Source organism: Podarcis pityusensis (assembly GCF_964106645.2).
Source record: "Podarcis pityusensis genome assembly, chromosome: 8".
NCBI lineage: Eukaryota > Metazoa > Chordata > Lepidosauria > Squamata > Lacertidae > Podarcis > Podarcis pityusensis.
In genome coordinates, this window is record NC_138033.1 from 86,681,772 (window position 1) to 86,706,101 (window position 24,330).

At 47.5% G+C, this 24,330-nt stretch overlaps 1 protein-coding gene across 1 annotated transcript; it reads left to right on the forward strand.

Annotated features, from left to right (window-relative positions):
* The first annotated feature begins 9,048 nt into the window (after positions 1 to 9,048).
* On the forward strand, positions 9,049 to 13,806 carry DUSP2 (dual specificity phosphatase 2). The gene is made up of 4 exons (XM_081017483.1): positions 9,049 to 9,451; positions 10,732 to 10,874; positions 11,964 to 12,183; positions 12,885 to 13,806. The coding sequence occupies exons 1-4, from the start codon at positions 9,064 to 9,066 to the stop codon at positions 13,097 to 13,099; spliced, it is 966 nt and encodes a 321-aa protein (XP_080873609.1). The 5' UTR covers positions 9,049 to 9,063; the 3' UTR covers positions 13,100 to 13,806.
* Positions 13,807 to 24,330: the final 10,524 nt, after the last annotated feature.

Genomic DNA, 24,330 nt, shown 5'->3' on the forward strand with positions numbered 1-24,330 from the left:
GACAATAATCTACAGAGGTGTTTTTTCGATGCATGCTCAGGACATAAAAAGGCTCCTTGCGCATTCTTAACCCGTTCAGTGCCCTGTGGCTACACATTCCCCCTTCCCTAATATTCCCTAACCAGAGTGGCATGCAGTGAAGTAAACACACCTCAAGCGAAGCCAGCACCGCCCAGGTCAGGGAGTTGCCCCCGACTTAATTGACTTGGAATGCTTTGCTTTTTGGCTAGGGAACAACACGGCAGCATCCTGGGAAGGCAGATGCAAAAGGGAAACAAAGCCGTCTGCCTGGCACCATTCTTGCCACAAGTGCCTATTAGTTTGTGGGCTTAAGCCAGCCTCCCTGGAGGAAAGCACCTCTCACGTGGAACTCAGCACGAGTCACCTCTCCGAGTTGGCCCTTCCAGGCTAGTGAGAGGCCCATTAAAGCAACATTTGGCTCCTTTGCTCATCACAGGGTAGGCTGCCTTCTGTTTCTGGGGAAATGATGCACAGTGGAGGAAAGAGACAACAACAACAACAAGATAAATAGAACACTGCCACCACAATACAGGAAGCCATGGCAGGCCTCTCTCTGTGCAGATGAGGAGGGGCCCAGAGGAGGCAGGGAAAACAGAGGAACAAGATGGAAACCTGTGCAATGAATGCAGAGGTCTCAGGATTTTACAGTGCAGTTGTCCAACCAAAAACTATGTACAAAAATGTGTATATGAAGGGGAAATGTGCATAAAAATAACATACAAATCCACATTATACTAGGGAGCATTGCTTGCAAACATATACATAAGGCAAAGGTGAATACCAAAGCGTGTATATTAGGAGGAGAAGCGTGCATTGAAATGCAGACAAATTTTAATGAGGAAAATTTGCAAATGCATGTGGAAACTTAAGGGTGGAAACATGAGAGTGAGAGAAGCTGAATTTGGCAGATTCACCCACCCTTAGCAGAGGCAGAACTAAAATAGCCCCTTATTTTCCAAACACGTATCCTCCAACATGGTCCTCCCTCCAAAGATCAACTGAATGGAGCTGAGGACTTTTGGGGCTCATCCACACGTCTCTTTGTACCGTGATTTCTAGTCACGGGTCTGAGAGGTTTTTCTTTTGTGTGCTGCCACTTTCCCCAGGAAAACTTGCATTCGGATTTCTGCGGATTGATGTTTGTTCAAATTCCGCAGTGAACATTAGGTTTTCCTGGGGGAACAGCAGAAAAACCTCTCAGATCCTTGCCTAGAGATCACAGGACAAACTTAAGTGTGGATGAGCCCTTGGTCCTGGCTGATTAACCAAATTATTAAAAACGTTGGACGTTTTCGTCTCTACTTGATGTCAGGGAACGTGCTGAGGGGGGCTGCACTGAGGAGGAACGGTGGGAGCCTCCCCCTCCCCTCCCCCTCCCCTCCCCCTCCCCCTGCTCCGGATCCTGAATCTTCCCAGGAGCAGGAGGACAGTATAGATTTGGAACACTGGTTTGCAGAGGGACATAGTTCAGAAGGCAGAAGCTGGGAAATACTGGATGGGGAACAACTAGGAGAAGAGACACTGGAAGAGAGAGGGTTAACAGATTCACCGCCTCTGGACAGCATTCAGCCCCCTTCTCCAAAGAAAGGAGAGCTCAGAAAGTGTTAGAACAGAAAGCGCAGTGGGTACAAGCTCAGATTACAAGACCTAGGAGTTACGTAGCTTCATAGGGATGGAAGCGGGTGTGATCCTTAACTGGGAGCACCGCCATTCTTTGTTCTATCACTGTGATTATTAAAGTTTCTAACTGGTAAGAAGACTCCTTTTCCTTTGTTCTGCTTATCTACTGCCATGGGGGGGGGGGGGAGCCAATTCCCTGAAGCCTGACACTTGCTAAGCAACCGTGTTCAATTTATGGTGTTTGGATTTGTTAAGCTATGCAGGAGGTTGTGGATTCTCCTTCATTGGAGGTATTTAAGCAGAGGTCATCTATCATGGATACTATAGAAGTTCTAGTTACAGGTAGGTAGCCGTGTTGGTCTGCCGTAGTCAAAACAAAATTTTAAAAATCCTTCCAATAGCACCTTAGAGACCAACTAAGTTTGTTATTGGTATGAGCTTTTGTGAAGAAGTGTGCTATAGAAGTTGATATTGCATTGCAGGGGGTTGGACTAGATGACCCTTCGGGTCCCTTCCAACTCCACAACTCTATGATTTTACACTCTCAGCATGAAGGGATCTAGCTTACATAAGACAATGGAACTTTCATAATGCTGAATTAGGCTGACTGTGCTGGGCATGAGGAAATCCAAATTAATGACAAGGATCAATTATTCCAATTCAGCTCAGAGGTAGAGTGGAGTTTGGAATCCCACATTTTGGAACCTTTTGCACTTTAAACGACACTTTGCTTCCAGAAAAAGTTGGTGAGCTTCTCTTGTAACACGGGGACATACACTTTGTGCAAAAAAAAGAAAGAAAAGAAAAGAAAAAAGGCCATCAGGTTGGCAAAGGTTGACATGTAGTTAATGGAAACCAAGGGGGTGGGGAGAACTATAAATGGCAGAAGGAATTTATTTAAAATTGGCAGTGGAAGTGCTGCTAGCAGGAAGCAGGTGGGTAAGATTAATCTGAAAGCTGCAGAGGCTGGAACTGGGTGGAAGTGCAAGAGAGTCACTGCGGCTGTGAAAGAAGGAGGGGACCGGAAGGAAACCACAAGCACAGGTGGTACCAGAGATGTATTTTAACTTGGCAGTGGGGGCGATGAGACGTCATCACTGGAGTTTTGCATTTGAGCTGCTGCTCTCTGCCCTTTATCTCTTCTCTCTGCTTTTGGGGGCAGTAGGATTGTTTTTCATGGCTGAAGTGTTAAAAAAAGGTGGAGCACAAATGTTTTAAACCATAAGTAAACAAGCAAGCAAATAGGAACAGAGACAGCCCCTGATATTTTCCAACCCTATCCGAGAACAACACCCCCCCACACCGCAACCCCACCTCATTCCTGCTCCTCTTACGAGTGTCATGGAGCTGGCTTTAGAGGGAACATAACTTTAAAAGAAGGGACATGGGTGGCACTGTGGTCTAAACCACAGAGCCTAGGACTTGCCGATCAGAAGGTTGGTGGTTCGAATCCCCGCGACGGGGTGAGCTCCCGTTGCTCGGTCCCTGCTCCTGCCAACCTAGCAGTTCAAAAGCATGTCAAACTGCAAGTAGATAAATAGGCATCACTCCAGCGGGATGGTAAACAGTGTTTCCGTGCGCTGCTCTGGTTCGCCAGAAGCGGCTTAGTCATGCTGGCCACATGACCCAGAAGCTGTACGCCGGCTCCCTCGGCCAATAAAGCGAGATGAGCACCGCAACCCCAGAGTCGGCCACGACTGGACCTAATGGTCAGGGGTCCCTTTACCTTTACTAACTCTAAAAGACTACTGGACAAATTCATGGGAGAGGGCTATTGACAGCTACTAGCCGTGAAGGCTCTGCTCTGCCTCCACTGTCCAAAGCAGAAATGCTTCTGGGTGCCATTTGTCCAGAAAACACAGGAGGGCAGAGAGTTCTTATGCTCATGTTCTGCTTGCTGGTTTTCCACAGGCATCTGGTTGGCCACTGTGAGAACAGGGTGCTGGACTAGAGGAGCCACTGGCCTGATCCAGGGGGCTCTTCTTAGACTCTTAGCATAACTAGGCAGTTCTGGGCCTGGGAGCCACATGTACACTTTCATGATTGAAGAAAGGCAGGATATAAATGTAAATGAATAATGAATAAATTAATCTAGTTGGCCATTGTTAAGAGAGTGGCGGCTGGACTGGATGGAATTTGCTTGGTCAGCTCCAGAAAGAAAGAAAAAACATTATTAGTCCTTCCAACGTTTCTGAGAGCATTGGCTTGTGCCATGTGGATCACATGCTTTCTCATTGGCACCCAGAAAAATATTGGTGCTCCAAGCAATGCCTTAGGTTGGCTTGTGCAACTGGAAAAGGCCCAGGTAGCTGGAATATTATAATAATAATAATAATAATAATAATAATAATAATAATAATAATTCATTTATACCCCGCCCATCTGGCTGGGCTTCCCCAGCCACTCTGGCCGGCTTCCAACAAACAGTTAAAATACCGTAATGCATCAAACATTAAAAGCTTCCCTAAACAGGGCTGCCTTCAGATGTCTTCTAAAAGTCTGGTAGTTGTTTATCTCTTTGACATCTGGAGGGAGTTCCACAGGGCGGGTGCCACCACCGAGAAGGCCCTATGCCTGGTTCCCTGTAACTTGGCTTTTCGCAGTGAAGGAACCGCCAGAAGGCCCTCGGAGCTGGACCTCAGTGTCCAGGCAGAATGATGGGTGTGGAGACGCTCCTTCAGGTCTACTGGAACAACTGGAGAAGGCCGGGTGCAGGGGGCCAGGAGAGAATGAAATTCCATTCATGTTTCATTTAAGCCAAATCGCTCAAATGTGCAGCACAGGCCTGAGCAACTTTTCACTTGTTCCCTGCTTTCTAGGCATGGGTCTGAGCCATTTTGTATTTGCCCTGCAGCTTTCCCCTAGAAAACACACTCTTTACAGCTGAATTGGAACAAACAGCAATCCTCGGAAAACCCGAATGACCTTTGCTCCAATTCAGTGTAAAGACTGGGAAAGTGTGCATAAAAATGAATGTATTGGTGAAAATAGCACACCAAAATGCATTAAGTTAGGGAAAGTTGCTTGCAAAAAATGTGTACATAAGTTAAAATTGTACATAAAATGTGTTTATTAGAAGAATTTGGTATTAGAAGAATGCTCATGAGTTTTCATGATTATTTTTTTTTAATAACAAAATGTGGAGAATGAATTTAGGACTGGAGCAATTAAAAACTGAGAGGACCAAAATTGACAGATTCTTCCATCCCTTGCCTGGACTGAAATGACTCAGGGTCAGATTAGAAGTGGCATTTTGACACACCATTTCCCCTTGTATGGTAGGTTTTGTTTTCTGTTTTTTAAGAAATAGGCACCAAGAGACCTTTTCTCCACATAGTGAATAGCTGGTGCTGAGCAGAGGGACTGTGGTAGAGACAAAGGTTTAAGCTTGCCCTCCCCAGGCCATGGTCCTTATCCTGCTCAATTTCCTAACTCCACCATGTGACAGCTTTTGTTTTTTTTGAGGGCAAACTATAAGACATTTCACCCCCTGAGGCAAAGGGCAAGATGACAACTTCCCATGTACAAAAGTCAACTGAACTGGTAACTGCATCTTCCTTCCGTCTCTGATGGAATAGCACCTCCCACCCCATCTATAGCAGCCACTGACAGCTGGTTTAGGGTGGCCAGGACAGGGGACAGCAGAGGGGGCCAACCAGGGAAGAAAAGCCATGGGGCTCTTGCCCTGGATAATGGTCGGGACAGTCCTAACTATATGGCAGATGTAACATAGTGTTTGGTCTTCAGGGGCATTCAAAATGACTCTGAATGGCCACTGGAAAACACAGATACAATCATAGCTCGGGTTAAAGACGCTTCAGGTTAAATCTTTTCAGGTTGTGTCCTGCAGCGACCCGGAAGTAACGGAACGGGTTACTTCCAGGTTTTGCCGCTTGCGCATGCGCAGATGCTCAAAATAACGTCACACGCATGTGCAGAAGCGGTGAATCATGACCCGCAGACGCAGGTTGCGTTCTGCTCAGGTTGCGAACTGGGCTCCGGAACGGATCCCGTTCACAACCAGAGGTACCACTGTGTGGCTTTATATTTGGCTCTAGGGTGGCCAGTTGAAAAGTGATTTGAATTTAGCCTCACAGGCTTGTTTTGAGTTGTGTGCATTTGCCCTTCCTTAGGCACCAGGTTCATGCTCTTCCTCAAAGGCCACTGTGTAGGCCTGTCTTGAGTGTTCATTCAGTGCATCACCAGCTTCTCAGGGAAATCAGCTGAGCATCCATTCACGTGACCTTGTGTGATTCCTCAAAATGCATTTTATTGTCCTTGCTTAGTCCGTATTGCGCAGACCAGGCAGACGTTTAAGAAGCAATATAAAAAGCAGCATCAGCACCTGATCTAAAAACACGGATCTGAAAATATTCCAGTTCATGATCCAGTTTTGCTCTATATCCTAATTGATTAAGAAAAATGAACAAGGAGTCTCCATTCTGCAGTTTCAAGTTGTGTTTCCAATATCCTAAATGCTACTGTGGAATTCCCTATAAAAGTCAGAGGCTGCTTATTAAATGGTACTCAATACGTACGATATTTATAACCCTCATCAAAACCAATAAAACATGTTGTTTATTGCCGTCAGTTTCCGGTATACAAGAGTTAAGAACTCCACACTGTAGCTACCAGTTTCACCTCCTTCTCTTCTCTGGGATGATGGAATTCACATTTGTTCATTAAGTCTTTAGCTTAAGCTTTTAGTTCTTATTCTCAGCTGAAACTCACCCTCAGGACCTGAATCTGCTCATATTCCTCCCTTCTATTCTGTCCCTTGTTGACTGAGCCCCACCTCCCAGCAGATTCGGAATAGGCTTCAATACAGCAATTTACAGTGGAATCTTGCACTTGTCTACTCAGAGCACCTTTGAGTTAACTGGGACTTACACCCAAGTTAATTGTGCCCAGGGCTGCAGTCCATTACTGTTTACTCAGACTCCAGTGTGCTCCCCCACTGGTGTTTGAAGCAGGGACGCGGGTGGCGCTGTGGGTTAAACCACAGAGCCTAGGACTTGCCGATCAGAAGGTCGGCGGTTCGAATCCCCTCAATGACGGGGTGAGCTCTCATTGCTCGGTCCCTGCTCCTGCCAACCTAGCAGTTCGAAAGCACGTCCAAGTTCAAGTAGATAAATAGGTACTGCTCTGGTGGGAAGGTAAACGGCGTTTCCGTGCACTGCTCTGGTTCGCCAGAAGCGGCTTAGTCATGCTGGCCACATGACCCAGAACCTGTACGCCGGCTCCCTCGGCCAATAAAGTGAGATGAACGCCGCAACCCCAGAGTCGGCCACAACTGGACCTAATGGTCAGGGGTCCCTTTACGTTTACCTTTACACGTAACATTTGCCACAATCCGTGTCTGTCCTGTAGTTTCTTATGGAATACAGTCATACCTTGGGATAAATACACTTCAGGTTGAGCGCTTTCGGGTTGCGCTCCACAGCGACCTGGAAGTAACGGAGCGTGTTACTTCCGGGTATCACTGCTTGCGCATGCGCATATGGTAAAAATGATATCACACGCATGCGCAGAAGGGACAAAACGCGACATGCGCAGATGTGCTGTCGCGTCTTATGTCCCGTTTGGGATGCGAATGGAGCTCCAGAATGGATCCCGTTCGCATCCTGAGGTACCACTGCACTGCTGTTGGATTCTTTTCACCTCAGACCAGCTTTTATCTGAAATAACAAAACATAAGAAGCCACATTCACTTTGCAGTTAAGCTGAGGTGTGTACATTTGGGACACAGCTGTTCTGTATGTTCAGATGGCACAGCTTCATTGAACAGGAGTTCAGGAGGGCTGCAGGTTGGGGAACACAAATCAGGTAATGCATCTCAGGAGAGAACATCCTGGATTACTTTGCGACACTGCTGTGTCTTAATCTCTCGAGAAGCATATCCTTGAATGACTGAATCACTTAATGACTGCAGCACTACCTGCTGGCAAGAGGAGAGGATGATCCTTTTTGCTGAATTCTTTCTTCCCATGGAGCCTGTACAGTGGTACCTCAGGTTAAGAACTTAATTCGTTCTGGAGGTCCGTTCTCAACCTGAAACTGTTCTTAACCTGAGGTAACACTTTAGCTAATGGGGCCTCCCGCTGCAGTCATGCAATTTCTGTTCTCATCCTGAAGCAAAGTTCTTAACCCAAGGTACTATTTCTGGGTTAGCGGAGTCTGTAACCTGAAGCATCTGTAACCTGAAGTGCCTGTAACCCGAGGTACCACTGTATGTGCTAATTTGTTATGGCAAAGCAGACAACTGGCGTAGGTGAGGAAGGGGAAATAATTCCCAAGCATAATTTTTAGATGATTGTGATATGATGGAATGGATGGAAATAAATTTGATGGACATCTCTCTCTCTCTCTCTCTCTCTCTCTCACACACACACACACACACACACTCCTTTTGTGTGATCAACTAGGCCCAGCACACCAAAAGGAGAAAAGAGACAAGACTTTATCAGATTTCTTGACAACAGTTCAGAATCAAGTAAATAAGTAAAAACTAACTATCCAAATATCTGAAGGGTTGTCCCATTGAAGACGGAGCAAATTTGCTTTCTGCTGTTCTGAAGGGTAGGACCCAAACCAATGGATTCAAATTGCAAAAAAGGAAATTCCAACTAAATATGAAGAATGTTCTGAGGCTAGGAGCGGTTTGACAGTGGAAGGGACTGCCTTGGGAAGCCGTGGACTGCCCTTCATTGGAGGTTTTTAACAGCGGTGGGGGTTTCTTAGCTGTGATTCCTGCGTTGCAAGGGGTTGGAACAGAGGACGCTCGGGTCTCTTCCAAGTCCACAGTTAATTGATTCCATGATTATTGGCTGCTAAATGCAGTTCACCGAAAAGAACCCTTTGAGCTGAAGGAAGGAAATATGCAAAATGTTTCTGTAGTGTATGATGCCTACAGTGGCTCATTCACACATACATGTAGTCCTTTAGAGTTTTAAGGGAAATATTAGGCGCAGATTCCCGTTCTCAGGGGCCAGGCTGATCCTCTTAGCAGGCGAGTCTCTAACTTCCATCTGCGGCTGCTTTGAGGTCTGGTGACGGAAGAGATTGGCACGGAAAGGAAACAGTTCCTCCCCAATATGGGCCAAGGCGGATAATCTCATTCCGTCTGGCTGCCTCCGGATCCACCGCCGCGGCCCGAGCGCGGCTCCACGTGAGGGGGAAGGGCCCGGCCTGGGAGTTCCTCGGTGACGCACACTTCCATATATGGCGGCCCGGGGAGGAGCACCACCCGCGACCGGCGCGGTACTTAAGCTCCCGCGCGGAACTGGGCTGCAGACTGGGACGAAAGTAGGATCCTCCGCGGGGTTGCAAGAGAGGCATCGCCGGGACTGTTGCGCAAAAGCTCGCCTCTGTCTTCCCCCTTTATTACTATTGTTTGCCAGGATTTCCTGGGCCGGCGCAAGGATGGTGATCGAGGAGGTGGTGCCCCTGGCGAGCTCCGGCCTGGCCGCGCTGCTGCGGGACCCCCGGGAGAGCGCGCGCACGCTGGCGCTGGACTGCCGGCCCTTCCTGGCCTTCTGCCAGGCGCACCTGCTGGACTCGCGGCCCGTGCACTGGAACGGGCTGCTGCGGCGCCGCTCCCGCGGCCGGAGCGCCGTCAGCCTGGACTGGCTGCTCCCCGACCGGGCGCTGCTGGCCCGGCTGCGCAAGGGCGAGCTCAGCCACCTGGTGGTGCTGGACGAGGCCAGCTGCTCGCCGGCCGCGCTGCGCCCCGACAGCCTGGCCCGCCTGCTGCTCAGCGCGCTGCTGCGGGAGGAGCGGGCCGGCACCTCGCACATCTACCTGCTGCAAGGTGAGCACCGCCGCCAGGGGGGCTTCCGGGGGAGGGGGGCGAGACACGACCCTCTCCCAGGAGAGGGAGGGGGGAGTCTTTGGGATGGGGCTTGAAGGAAGGCAGGGGCCCGTAGATGGTGGCCCCCGGAAGGGTTCAGATCCCCACCCAGGACTGAAGCTCGCTAGGTGACGGTGGGTCAGTCACAGCCTCTCTATTTGCCCACTCTACATGGACATACATGATAGGTTACATCAAATGCTAGGCCTACTCGGAGTAGACCCATTGGAATTAATGGACATTACTGTCTTAGGCCTATTAATTTCAGGAGGCCTGCTCTAAGTAGATCTTAGTCAAGAGGCAATCTATTTATACTTATTAAACTTTTATCCTGTGCTATTTTGGGATGGAGGGCGGGATAACATTAATAATTATAATTATTTTGGGCTGAAAGGAGTTGCTTCAAGTTCAAACACCCCGCTTTGACTTGATAGGGGGGAAAAAGCCTTGATGTATTACGGCAATCTCTCTAGAGGCTTAAACTTGCCAAGACAAGTTTACACTTAGCTGAGTTCCTCACCTTTCCCCAAAACCTTTGAGTCCAACTGCATCTTTAATTGGGAGAACTGAAGAAAATTCAGTTTTAGGGGGGATTTTTTTAAAAAATTTAATTAGGAGGCATTAACATAAAGCCAGGATAGCCCTGGAATAGAATTGCTATATCCCAAGCAGACTCATCCCAGCTGTTCCCAAGGTTACTTGCAGCTAAGTCTGGCTGCTGTAGTGGTAACTAAATTGGAATTAAAGCAGTGGATGTACAAATCCCTTCCGCAATGGCTGCCCCGGCACTAAAGTGTACAGGTCATTCGCTAATCTGATTAGCACCTTCAGTATTGTAACCATGTCTGCTTTTGATATTGCATGCAGCGCCATATCACTCCTGCTCTGTCCCATACTATAGCACCTTCATTAGGCTGCATGAACACCAAAAAACAACACCAGATACCAAATAAATACATTTGTTACTGACAGCAGTAAATCTGGGCCCATCCATGCATAAAATAATCAATCATACAAGATATCAGAAACACAAGTTGAAGTTTGTGGCCACAATAGTGGTGTAACTGCAGGTACTTTTTAATGAAAGTGTATTTTAAAGGCACTATTATGAATAGATCTGAATGAAATGTGTGGTCACTATAAACTATTCTAATCTGATATGTCCTTAGTGGTTGCATCTGTATAACATTCATCCCCAACTGGGATACACACTAAAAACTCTCCATTCGTCTGATGTTTAGGTGGCTTTGAGAATTTCCAAGCCAATTTTCCAGAACTGTGCTTGATGTCGCCAACACCGGCTACATCGCCTCCGTCTCCATCTCCTGCTCTCCAAAGCCCTGAAGACAACAGCACAGAAGCAATTACTCCCTTGTATGACCAGGTAAGCTCATGTGAATCTGGAGACCAAAGCAGCAAGAAGTCAAAATACCAATTCCCCCCTCCCCCATATATTACTCTAAGCAGATATTTTTTTAAAATTAATATTCTGGGCCATTTAATTGCACTGTCTAGACTTTGCTGTGTGAGTAATCTTAGTAAAATTACTGCTCACATGACAAAATACAGTTGAGACTGCATAAAGGTATATTTATTCAGGTGTTCTTGTCCACCCTCTCCCTGAGGCTTGGAGCTGGAACCACCAAGGCTGTCACCTACTTTAAGGATTTCACCTGATGCACTGTCTGTCTCAAGTGCGCTGCCTTGCCCCCGCAACTGAGGGGGCCGGTACCACGTGACGTACGCAAGTAACACCGGCATGTTGTGTGATGTGCTGATGTCAGTCGTGCGACATGTTAATGTGTTGTGCACAGGCTCCATGATTAAGGCAAGCATATCACACAGCAAGCGCACACGGCAACTGCAGATTTTTTTTTTAGGCCCAGCTCTTAAGCATTTTGGGGGGGCCTTCAGCCCCCCTTGTTGGTGCCTGTGGTTTGTCTAGTAACAGATAAATTAAAAAAAACCATAAATCAGTTATTCTTTTTTACGATTGCATATTACCAAAACCTCAATATAGATGGTTGTGAAGATATCCAAGGAAGTCCAAGAGTTTATAGTTTAATCAGCAAAAGTTTTGTTAGAAGGAAGGGCTATCTGTAATGTTTCTTTCTTTCCTCCCCTTTGCAGTAACATACAAGACTCAAATAACCTTTTTTAAAAAAGCCAAAGTGTCTTCATCTCAAAGCTCTTGCCCATTAACCAACTAAATGATAGAATCATAGAAATGTGGGGTTGGAAGGGACCCTGAGGGTCATCTAGTCCAACCCCCTGCAGTGCACGAATATGCAGCTGTGCCATACGGGGACTGAACCTGTAACCTTGGCATTATCAGCTTCGTTTATTAATCTGCTAATAAACCTTGATAGCATAATAGTAACAGTACTTGATTCATCCCTACAATATTCACCATCAATCCTATTTTGGCACAAAGGCTGATGGGCGCACTCTCCTTGTTCTTTCTCTTCTGCAGGGGGGCCCAGTGGAGATTCTGCCATTCCTCTACCTGGGCAGCTGCTACCACTCCTCCAACCGGGAGGTTCTGGAGTCCCTCGGAATCACTGCTGTGCTCAACGTCTCCTCCAGCTGCCCCAACTACTTCGAAGGCCAGTTCCTGTACAAGAGCATCCCAGTGGAAGACAGCCACATGGCTGAGATCAGCGTGTGGTTCCAGGAAGCCATTGACTTCATTGGTAAGTGCAGGCGGCCAGTCAGGCAAACCTTTTGTGCACAAAGAACTCTCGTTCTCTGATGGTGAACCTGGTTGTCTGCACCATCTTGCCACTTTGTAGGGAGGGTTTTGCCACAAACGGGGGCAGGCGTGTGGTAGAGAAACTGCCATCCATACCTGCCTCATATTCCAGAGGATTAAGTTATCCCTTGTGATAGTGGAAGAGATTTGCTATTCCCATGGCACACTGATACGCTTTGAACCTCTATTTTGCTTAATGTTGTGAGTGGCAAGATGGTTTTGTAGACGGTTGGGGGTTGACCTCCAAAGCTGTACCACACAGAATGCCAAGCAAACACACAGATGCACACACCCCCACCCTTCTTTTGAGAAGTAACTTGGTAGAAGATTCCCCTTCTTATAGATTAGGAAAACCAGCAAGCTGCCTCATGTTGGCCCATCTAGATCTATATTGTGTACACTGGCTGGCAGTGGCTGCAGCCCTCCCTGGAGATGCCAGGGATTGAACTTGGGACCGTCTGCATGCAGAGCAGATGCTCTACCACTAAGCTACATCCTCCTCCTACCATGCAGGCAACAAAAATGGCCCCCTTGCCCCATAAATGCACTTGCTCCTTGGATATGTCTGCTTCTGGCTCTAGGGCTGCACTGCTCTTGTGGGCTGTCTCTTATGTGGCTGTTCTTGCTTTTCTCCTCCTGCAGATTCGGTGAAGAACAGCAGTGGGCGTGTGCTGGTGCACTGCCAAGCTGGCATCTCCCGTTCGGCCACCATTTGCCTTGCCTACTTGATCCAGAGCCGCCGGGTGCGGCTGGAAGAGGCCTTCGACTTTGTCAAGCAGCGCCGTGGGGTGATCTCTCCCAACTTTGGCTTCATGGGGCAGCTCCTGCAGTTCGAGACGGAGGTGCTGTGTCATTAGCCCAGCCGCCCCACAGACCCAGCTGGGAGGGTGGGGCAACCTTCCTCTCTGCAGACAAAAAGACTGATAATGTGTGTTTCTGTTTACATCTCCAAGCGGGTGCTGCAGCAAAGGACAATGTTGTGGTTTTTGTTCATTTGTTTTCTATTGCACTAAATCCTGACTTCAATCTCATGACTACAAAAGCAAAACAAGAGTGTATCAGGAGTGAAGAAAAGAGGGTGGCTCCAACTGTGTGTTGGGAAGCTGTCCTGTCCCTTTGTTGGGGAAGAGCTTTAAGGCCAGATCTCTTCAGGTGATGCATTCTCACCTTCTCTGCTACAGTCCAAAGCCAGTGCTTATTGATCATTACTGTCTACACCCACCCCAAACGCAAATAATTGCAGCTTAACGCTGTGGCATCATATCCACGCAATGGTAATGCAGCTGTGCTGCAAACTCCTGATAGGATTATCAGAAGGTTTTCTTTTTGTGAGGTTGAAGCTACTTGGGGAAGTGGGAACTGATTATCGTAATGCAATGATATTGTGCTAATCCAGCCTTCAGCAGCCTGGTGTTCTCTAGATGTTTCGGACACTGTGGGAGTTGTAGATCTGGAGGACACCAAGTTAGCAAAGGCTGGGTTAAGCCATTGTACCCTATATGGTATGCTGATGTCAAAGTGAAGTATAAAATGTGAACAAGCCAGCGAGAGGCTTATAGTTGGATAGCCGTTGCCAGTGTATATCTCACCCTTCCTTTGTGGAGCTTAAGGTGGCATGAACAAGACTCTTCTCATTTGATCCTCGCAACAGCTTTTGAGAGAAAGGTTAACCAGAGAGGGTGACTGGCATCTAGACACCCTCTAAGTTCCATAGGCTGAGTTGGCCTTTCGGAACCTGAGTCTGCCTTGCTTGTGTCCCAACAGTCTGTTCACCATTGTGCCATCCCTTCAGCTGGTGCACTGGGAATCACTGCTGGGTTGTGGCTTGGCCAAAAGGACGAAACAAGTATGTCCCTCAATGCTTGTTTGGACTTAAGGTGAGTCCCAGGTTTGAAAAAGCTGAAGAAGACTTAACTGCGACTGGCCTAATTCTCCCTTCAGCCTGAGAATTCAGGTTGAATGGAGGTGACTTTATAGTCCTATGGCTAAGGCACTCCAGAATCCCTCCTTTTCTACATCTTGATCAGCTGGCCCTATGCAGGAATTGATAGCACACTTCCCCATTTAAAGGCTTCTCTCTGCCTTCTGTCAGAAAAAGTGAAGCTGTTTCACTGAAGCTTTAAAGACTGAGTAATATGTAAGTGAGAGGTCCCTTTTAAAAGAAGCTTGGTTGGCTATCTTCACCTGACTATCCTCAAGTCAACTGTAGATCAGGTTTTATTTTAAGCATAGGAAGTAAGATTATACACTTGAACTACTCTATCTCCATTGTCCAAGTGGTATGAGCTGCTTGCCTCTGGTCTCCAGCCTTATGCAGGTCAGCCATAGATCACCAAGCTCCATCCGTAACGGATTGCTCGTTATTCATATATGCTGTGAAACTGGGAGTCGATAAGCTTTATTAGGGTGAGAGTTGGGTTCCGCATCCCCAGATCAAGAGGGGAGAACTCACTGCCAATTGTACAGCTGCCCCCCCCCCCCAGCCCTGGAGAAGAACAGACAAGTATCCTGCCTTCTGGTATGGAGGGGCGGTAGGGGAAGAGAATGGACAACACCCACTGCAGCCAAATAAACCCCTCCTTCCCTTCCCCAGGGTGTTGTCGTAAACTCACTGGGCTGTCCTGTGTACCTCCCACTCATTTCAATGAGGCTTGCACAGGCAAACTTTCTGGGGGATTGTGCCCAGTGACCTCTTTCTGCCCCCTCCCCCGCAATATACAGTTTGTACATTTGTGGAAGAAAGAGAAGCACCTCTTTCTTGACTGACATTGATCGTAAATGTCTTTTGCACTTTATATTTATTATTACCTGTTGCAATAAACAACCAGTTTTTATATTGCTTCTTGAGTCTCTTTGAGACTGGCTCAGTCTTTTCCTTATTTATCATGGTATTGGTTTAATAGCACCTTGCATCCCAAGGATTGTTGATGTTGTTGTTGTTGTTTAGTCGTGTCTGACTCTTCGTGACCCCATGGACCAGAGCACGCCAGGCACTCCTGTCTTCCACTGCCTCCTGCAGCCTCCCACAGTTTGGTCAAAGGAACAGGAATCCTCGGTATCAGGAGATCATTTCAGCCCTCTGAGCCACAGCCAGGATGGAGAAGCTCATGCCTTTGGGACTTGGCTCGTTCCCAGCTTAGGTTCCTGGCTGCCTGCTGCTCCCCATCACCCTTCCCAGTCTGCTTCCAAGTATGCAGAGAGGTCACTCCCAGAGCAGACCAGCGCTTGCTCTGTCCCCTCTGTATGTTCCCTTGTTGCCAAGGATGACTGGCTTGAACAATTTCGATGTCTGCGCTGGAAAGTCAGTGAGCCAAGGCCAAGACATCTGTATAGGTGTAGCCCACTTTTATCTTCTGGAACACAAGTAAAACCAACAGAGGAAGAAGGTAAAACAAATACAAGTTTTTAGACATGTTGAACAAATATATAGCTTGATGTTGTACACACACACACACACACACATTTTGCCCAGCTGACACAACTTCTTGAACCCTGGAAGGCAAGGCCAACCTAACAGTCTGAAAGCACGTCAAAGTGCAAGTAGATAAATAGGTACCGCTCCAGCGGGAAGGTAAACAGCATTTCCATGTGCTGCTCTGGTTCGCCAGAAGCAGCTTAGTCATGCTGGCCACATGACCCGGAAGCTATCTGTGGACAAACGCCGGCTCCCTCGGCCAATAAAGCGAGATGAGTGCCGCAACCCCAGAGTCAGTCACGACTGGACCTAATGGTCAGGGCTCCCTTTACCTTTAAAGTAGGATGCATCCACACTACAAGTGGTCTCTTTTTTAAAAATAGGTAAAGGTAAAGGTACCCCTGCCCATACGGGTCAGTCATGACCGACTCTAGGGTTGTGCGCCCATCTCACTTAAGAGGCCGGGAGCCGTCGCCGTCCGAAGACACTTCCGGGTCACGTGGCCAGCGTGACGAAGCTGCACTGGTGAGCCAGCACCAGTGCCGCACACGGAAACGCCGTTTACCTTCCCGCTATAAAGCGGTACCTATTTATCTACGTGCACTTAAGGGTGCTTTTGAACTGCTAGGTGGGCAGGAGCTGGGACCAAACGACGGGACCTCACCCCGCCGCGGGGATTTGAACCGCTGACCATACGATCAGCAAGTCCTAGGCACTGAGGTTTAACCCACAGCGCCACCCGCGTCCCTTTTTAAAAATAAAACCCTTCAATTTGTAAAAAGTTCTCATCAGTCATGTCACCAGTCCTAAAGAGTTTATGGCTGCAGTGATGTAAGCTTTGAACCCAGGACTCTAGCTCAGATGCTTCATTGCTGTTCAGCGCTAGCTGCTTAAAATAATACTGGTGTTCCTTTGGTACAGAACTTTGATTTGATTACAGAATAAGCTCGTGGAAGCTTAGCTGTGGCCATGTGGCTTGACCTTACCTCTGATGTTTTTGTCAAGGCAGCTGGCGGAGAAAGATTGATGCCCCCTTCCTCGCAGAGGCCGAGAGCTGTAGTTGACCTCTGCTTGCCCTCAATCAGTCCATCTCTGGATCATGGCAAGTTGCCCTGTCTAGACCAGAGCCATCCCTCTGCGGGGGAGTCCAGGCTGTGTGTCAGCAGGAGGAATTAGCTGTGAGTGGCAGGTGGGATATTGAGATGGAGGGGAGGAGGGGGAAAGAGTACATTTTCTAATCCTTCCCTCTTCCAGGGGGGAAAAAAACTGATACAGGACCATGCGCATATCACAGACACCTGCCACTAGCTGATCAGCTGAGTCCAGCAGCTAAGGTCTGGTGCTTTGAAAACCCACTGACATCCTACCTTGTATAGAGGCAAAGCTACACCTGCAACCTCCATTAGTCTCTCAGACATGGTTTAAGATCTCCTTCCCAAATCTGGGAAAGCACTAACTAGGCTTTGGGAAGGAGGTGGTGTTATAGATAAAATAGGGGGATTGGCTTTTGCTGCCCAAGGGACTGAGTCCCCTAAGTCCATGATCAGTTAGAGACGAATGGATGGAGGCAAGATCCATAGAAAGCAAGGCAGAGCTTTATTTTTCTGTCACAACAGAGTTCCCTCCCCTCCTTACAAGGAGGTAGGAGAGACCCAGAACAATGGTGCACAAGCCCCTATAAAGACTTTTGAAATTGCTCACACCTCTAAACCAAGGCCACCCCCAAAAACATCATATATACATCACTGAAGGAGGCGGTCTCCAGCAGAAATCTGAGAGTGTTGCTTCTCTTAAATCTGCCAGGATACCTGATAATACCTTACAGTCATACCTCGGGTTGAATGTGCTTCAGGTTAAGCGCTTTCTGGTTGCGCTCTGTGGCAAACCGGAAGTAATGGAGCGCGTTACTTCTGGGTTTCGCTGCTCGCGCATGCATTCAAAAGGACGTAACACGCATGCGCGGAAGTGGCAAAACGCAACCTGCGCACGTGCAGATGCGCCATGGCGTCTTACGTTCCATTCAGGATGTGAATGGGGCTCCGGAACGGATCCCGTTCACATCCCGAGGTACCACTGTACTTGGTTGCATTTTCTGGGTAGCCTGGCCATTCCTTTGAGATGGTAAATACTTTAGTTCCTGAATCTCTTACCCATATTGATAGTTTTCTATCTTAACAGATACTTGCCAGACTGTATTTGCAGGGAGGTGTAAGCAGCCCCTACAGTCCAAAGACAACTGGAAAGCTTTTCCCATTTCCTTCCTCCTTGCAGAGAAATATTTGAGGTCAATTTGGGAGAGTCAAAATGGCTTCAGTGTTGGTCTTAAAGGTGCTACTGGAAGGATTTTTTTTATTTTGGCTTCAGGATTGCTCTCCTGTACTATTTCAGATATGTGATTTATATACTTACATGTCTGTTTGCTTTGTACATTTATGAACATTTATTCTATATTTGAGAACTTAGAATTCTTATATCAGCAGGATAACTCTAGGACCCTTGCGCCTCCTTCCCCAAGCCCCGTGCCTCACTGACTGGGCTTGGGGGGCATCAAATGTTACCAAAGGCCATCAAAAAAGGCACCTAGGGCCATGCCTTTGTCTATCCTGGGTTAGAGTGTCAAACTATGCCTCAGAGAACAACAGGGGCAGCACGTCCTGTTTCATCATCTGAGGTGAAATGGGAAGTGCCACATCTGCCACTGGTGGAAGAGCAGCACTACCATTGGCACCAATTTTGGGCAAGATTGTGCCAATTTGGGGTTTCCATTTCCTCCCCTGCTTTTTCCTCCCCTGTGCCTTTTTAGCAGCAGCATAAGTGAGAGAGAGATTAAGATTAAGTACCTGTGTGTGGTCTTTCACATATCTTGCCAGGAAGCGATTCACCCATTTAAATTCTGTATGTCAGATTATAAAGGCACAGGGTCAGGGGCAGTAAAAGAAAATAGTTAGCAACCCTTCTCAGATTTGGGAGATCAGAAGTTACAGTCAGGGTAAAGAAAAGGAAAGAGCACCCTAGAACCTTCTCAAGAACTTTCATTTATTGCTATTTCACCTCTATCAGAAATACCAATGGACTCTGTCTCTATGTCATAGGAGCCAGCTGTAGGGGCTGTGGGGGCTTCAGCCCCTGCAATAAAATATCTGAGGGGGCTGAGCCCCGACAAAGTTGATGGGCATTCTCATTCAAATGGTATGTGTACACCGTGTAATGTGATTGATTTTTGTGCAGGACTTACCTGGGCCCCCACAATATTTCATTCAAGTTGGCACCCCTGCTCTATGTGTCAGTTACTCCCTCCTCCCCCCCCCCCACAGCCAGAAACATTCTGTTTGCACTAAATTTACCCAGCAGCATTACTTCATCTCAGCCCACTCACCCAAAACAGCCACGTTCAGCTAGAAAATCCCAGTCACAGATGTTCACTCACTTGTGGGCACCAACACAGGCCCTAAAGATAGCCATGGCACATTCAGATATTCTTTCATGCTGGCCTGCTTATGCATGAATGCGTACACACAGTCCATTGCCCTCTTGTGTGCACCTGGCTCCTATTTCCCTTGAAGGCAGTAATAATATACAGTGGTACCTCAGGATACGAATGGGATCCGTTCCGGAGCCCCGTTCGCATCCAGAAGCAAACGTAACTAGCGATGGCACGTCTGCGCATGTGCTCGTCGCTTTTTGCCGCTTCTGCGCATGCACGCAACGTCATTTTGAGCGTCTGCACATGTGCAAGTGCGAAACCCGGAAGTAACGTGCTCCGTTACTTCTGGGTTGCCCCGGAGCGCAACTCGAACACGCTCAACCCAAAGCGCATTCAACCCGAGATATGACTGTATTTCAAAGAACGTTACATACCACATCGCGATCATTTTCTCAACCACACAAGGCCAGCATTATAAACCTCCATGAGGGTTTGAGACTGATACAACAAGGCACTCCCAAAGGCTACTGAGGCAAGTGAATAGCTTAGGCGAAATTTGAACCAGGGACTTGTGGGATATACAGTGGTACCTGGGAAGTTGAATGGAATCCCTTCCAGAAGTCTGTTCAACTTCCAAAATGTTCAGAAACCAAGGCGCAGCTTCTGATTGGCTGCAAAAAATTCTAGCCATGCCAAGTATAGATAATATCAGCTTCTTTAAATGTCTTACTTTTCTGATTTTGTCTAATCTCCTGTTAAAAACAATATTTGTTCTTCATCTCTTTGTAATATTTTTTAGCACATCAGAGAGGGAACAAGGACATTTGGGTTAGTATGGGGTATGTGTGTATGTGTCTGTCCATTTATATTAGCCTTTGCCAACCTGGTAACCTCCAGATGTTTTGTTTCAGACAGCTGTGCTGGCTGGGGCTGGTGGGAGTTGGAGCCCCAAACATGATGTATAGAAGCATCTGTTGCACATCCTCTTTGGTTTAGCTGAGTCTGACTGCCCCCTTGTGGCTAAATGCTGCTTATAAGAGCAGGAAAACAGCGACACGGTGCCTCCTTCTTTGGGCTGTTCAAAACCTTTGCACTGAAGCAGATGGACTTATGGCAGTGCAGCTTGGAAATGAGGAATGAGGGCTGGGGGTTGGCCTTGGGCAAAATGCCCATAGTGGACACTGAGTGGGCTCACTTCCTTGCCACTGTCGCCACTGGCCATCTGCTTGCCCTCTCCATCATGACCTAATCCCCATACTTCTCAGAAGGAGAGAGTAATGCCAGTGAAAACAGCTTCTCCTTCTCCTGGCTGTTGATGATGTGCTTGGATGAGGCCGGCAAGCAAGCAGCAAGGAGGAGAAATAAAGCAGACCCTCCAAGTGTCCCTATTTTCCAGGGACATCACTGATTTAGAGACGCTGTCCCAGTTTCTGAATTGATTCTAGATTTGATTCCACTTTTCCTTAGGACGTCCCTATTTTCATTGGAGAAATGTTGAAGTTATCAGACCCCGGAGCCATCTGAAGGCAGTCCTGTGCATAGGGAAGGTTTTTTATGTTTAATTTTTAAAAATGTTTTTATATATGTTGGAAGCTGCCCAGAGTGGCTGGGGCAACCCAGTAAGATGTGTGGGGTATAAATAATAAAATTATCATTATGGAATGGGACGTCCCTATTTTCTTCGGAGAAATGTTGGAGGGTATGAGAAATGGGGGAGTGAGCACCAGCAGGTCCCTGACAATGCCAGCCCCAGGCCCTGATCCCTAACCTCAAGTTGCACCTGCTGAAACGCTCCCTTTTACGCCCCCTACTATTTATTTCTATAAATAACTATATGTTTGTTTGTTTATTACATTGCTGTGTCAGTAATCCAAGCACATAATCTGGGATGTTTACATGAACAGTGAAATATAAATGCAATTCACAATAAGTACACTAAAACCAGAAGCGAAAAAAGCTGGGCTAGGGGGCCTGATCCAGCAAGGCAATTCCTGAATGGGCAAAACGTTTGCTATCAGTACATCTCTGTAATGTTTCTGGGCACCAGGAATGAGGAGCAGTTTTATAAAAGAGGCCTTATTCAGAGGAGCCTCTAAGACCCTCTGCTAGAACTGAAACTGAAGGCAGGCAGCTCAGTTGGCTAAAGCACGGTGCTGATAACCAGGTTCGATCCCCATATTGGCCGCCTGTATATTCCTGCATTGCAGGGGGATGAAGGGTCTCTTCCAACTAGAACTAAGAAACACAGGGCAAGTCCTCCAACTGCCAAGTCCTTAGCTTTAAGGGAGCATCACCAAATCACATGCTCTGTCATTACAATCCCCATGACAGGAAAAAGCTTCACCTGCTAATCTTCAAAGTGCCAGGCTGCTCTTAAAGGCCCAGGAGCAGATCCAGATGGGAAAAGGTGGCAATCTGATCTGTATTGGTTGAGTGAGCTCTTCAAGCTGTAGACTGTAAGAGGAAGCTGCAGAAGGGCTTCGTCACACAAGGGGTTAAACTGACCTCCTAATGAAGAGGCTTTTGCCAGGTGTTGCCTTTTCACTGCTGCTCTATATAAAAGATCCAGGGGTCCCCTTTGTGGCTTAAGTATTGTTTGCAGTTTGTTTAGGGGAGATTTATCATACTTATAAAAATACACACAGTAACAGTGGGCTTTTTCTTTCGCTATGGCTGTGTTCCTTCATGTTTGGACTGTGGTTATAAGTGTTTTTTTGCTGCTTTCAGGTAAGGGCTAATTCTTTTAACAATGAGGCATTCGTGCGTCTGCTTGTAGACCTTGTGGAAGAGGAAGGGCATTGGCTCAGGGCTAGCTAGCCGCATGCAGAAGCTCCTAAGTTCAGCCCCTGGTATCACCAGGAAGCGCTGGGAAAGACCCACCGCCCCTTGCTTGAAACCCAAGAGAGCTGCTGCCAGACAGACCAATGCTCTGACTCAACAAAACACGGATGCCTTTGTTCCTAACAGTTTGCAACGCCCCACCACTTGGCAATCCTGGGACCCACGCTGCTCCTCCTCGGTTGAACCACTTACTCACTGGGTGGGTGGGGTCTGCTGCTCTGGAAAGTAGCATGCTTTGGCCTCACTTGGCCAGGGGCTCTCTGTGGTATCGCTCTTAAACCTTTTGGTGGCCATATGTTTTAAGCAAGCTGCTATTAAAGTGGGGGGGCTATCCTGGGGTCTGTCTCGGTTAGGTAGCATGTTCAGCTAGGCTGCTTTCACACTCCCTGCCTTCTGTCTGCACAATGCTCTGCTTAAGGATGACTGCTGCAAAAATAGAGTAATGTAGGTACTTGAAGCAGCAAAAAGTATGATATAAAATGCTCAGTAATCTGTCTAATTCAACCAGTGTGTTATTTGCAAGTTTGCCATCGTGTGGTGAAGCCTAGTATTTATCTTCTTGACAAATCAAACTGAACAGCAAAGGTTCTTTTTTGGTCACCGGTGGCAAGAGTGATTAGTAGGGATACCGAATTAAATTTACATTATGTTTATTGTGCTATTCAGCGCTGGCTGTGGTGCAGATCTAAAACTGGTTTTAAAATGGTCACAGCTTCCCCTTAAGAACCGACTCCCATTAGCTCACCATTCTCAGGACTTGTTAGAAGCCCTGCCTGTCTTCAGAAGCCCTGAGAGTAGCCATAAATCTGTAATGCCTTGGTCACTTTCACACTATATGCTTAGAGCACATTTATACCACTTCAAAAAGTAATGGTTTCCACATCCCACAGCCCCAAAGAATCCTGGGAACTGTAGTTTGCCAAGAGTGCTGAGAGCTATTAGGGCCCAGTTCCCAGCACACACAGCAAACTATAGTTCCCAGGATTCTTTGAGGTGGGAATCTATGTACTTTAAATGTATGTTGGGGATGTGAGTAAAGCATCAACCTAGGCTGTTCTGCGTCCTGAAACAGCAGTAGGAGGCATAGCTCAGTGGCAGAGCACCTGATTTGTATTCAGAACGCCCCAGGTTCAATTGAATGGTTCAGGTAACAGGTGATGATGGGTGAGATTTGGGAAAGTCAGTGTGTAGAAGTTGGTAAGCTAAATGAATAAGAAGCCTGACCTAGTGTAAGGCAATTTCCAATATTTATTGAATTTATATCCCACTTTTTACTTCAAAGAGACCATGGTTCTCCCTCTCAGTTAATCCTCACTACAACCCTGTGAGGTATGTTGAGCTGAGAGGCTGTGACTGGCCCACCTAGTGAGTTTCATGGCTGAGTGGGGATTTGAACCCGGGCCTTCCAGGTCCTGGCCTTTCCACCACGCTGGCTTCCTATGTGGCTAGCCTCCTCTTGGGTCCTTCCAACAAGGTGTGGATGTTGATGCAATGGGTGTCCCTCTCTCTAGCGCTGCCCGCGCATGGCCGGGGAGACACCTTCTACATTGAGCATGCCCAAGGGAGTGACTGGGATGAGGCCAGGGATCCCCCTGATGACATCCTTGACATTAACCAAGGTAAGTACTTCTGCTGACTCTGAAGAGCACCTGCCCCCACCCCCTGCCTATAAATGATGAAACTCTTTAATATGCTGATTTATACATTTTTGCCCCCATTGCCCTGGTTCAGTCTCCTGTTTTTGTAAGTTGCAAGGTTTGGCTCACTTTCATGAGTAAATTGACCAAAAACTAATAATCACTATCATGTTTCCCACTATTCCGCCTTGTGTTTCTTTTAATGAACTGCCCCTTAAGCAGAGGCTGCCCTGCCTAAAGGGGGGCGGGTTCATGGCCATGCTATATGCAGGGGTGCACTGAAACCACTCACTCAGCCCTGGTGACTGGGAACCTTATTTGGCCACGCTTTGGGCTTGATACTGCCAGGCATGCATTCAAGGATAGCTGCCAGTCTTGAGGGCTGGCACAGCTGGTGACTGGGTGGAACTGCAGCACTAGGGTGTGCTGGATTTTTCAGCTTTCAAATTCCAGAAATTCTACTCGAGTGCAGATCCCTGCTGCATCCAGCACAGATGGTTATTGGGACACTGTGTGCAACTTTTGTTCTCTTGCAGTGGATCCCATTGCATAGCTGTGGTTACATCCACACCACACATTTGAAGCCCATGCCCCCCCAATCTGGGAACTGTAGTTTGTTAGTTCTGTGAGAAGCAAACTTTAGTTCCTGGGGTGCTTTTTGGGAAAGCCATGCTCTTCAAACATATGATGTGGGTGAGATCTATCAAATGCAGTGTTCACCATCTAAGACCTCTGACGCTGCCAAAATCAATCCAGAGATGGAAAAATGTG

Excerpts from the sequence above, each read along its gene's own strand:
- DUSP2 (XM_081017483.1), top strand. The coding sequence starts at position 9,064 with ATGGTGATCGAGGAGGTGGTGCCCCTGGCGAGCTCCGGCCTGGCCGCG. Across the intron at positions 10,875-11,963 it reads TTACTCCCTTGTATGACCAG|GGGGGCCCAGTGGAGATTCT; the intron begins GTAAGCTCATGT and ends TCTCTTCTGCAG. Across the intron at positions 12,184-12,884 it reads GGAAGCCATTGACTTCATTG|ATTCGGTGAAGAACAGCAGT; the intron begins GTAAGTGCAGGC and ends CTCCTCCTGCAG.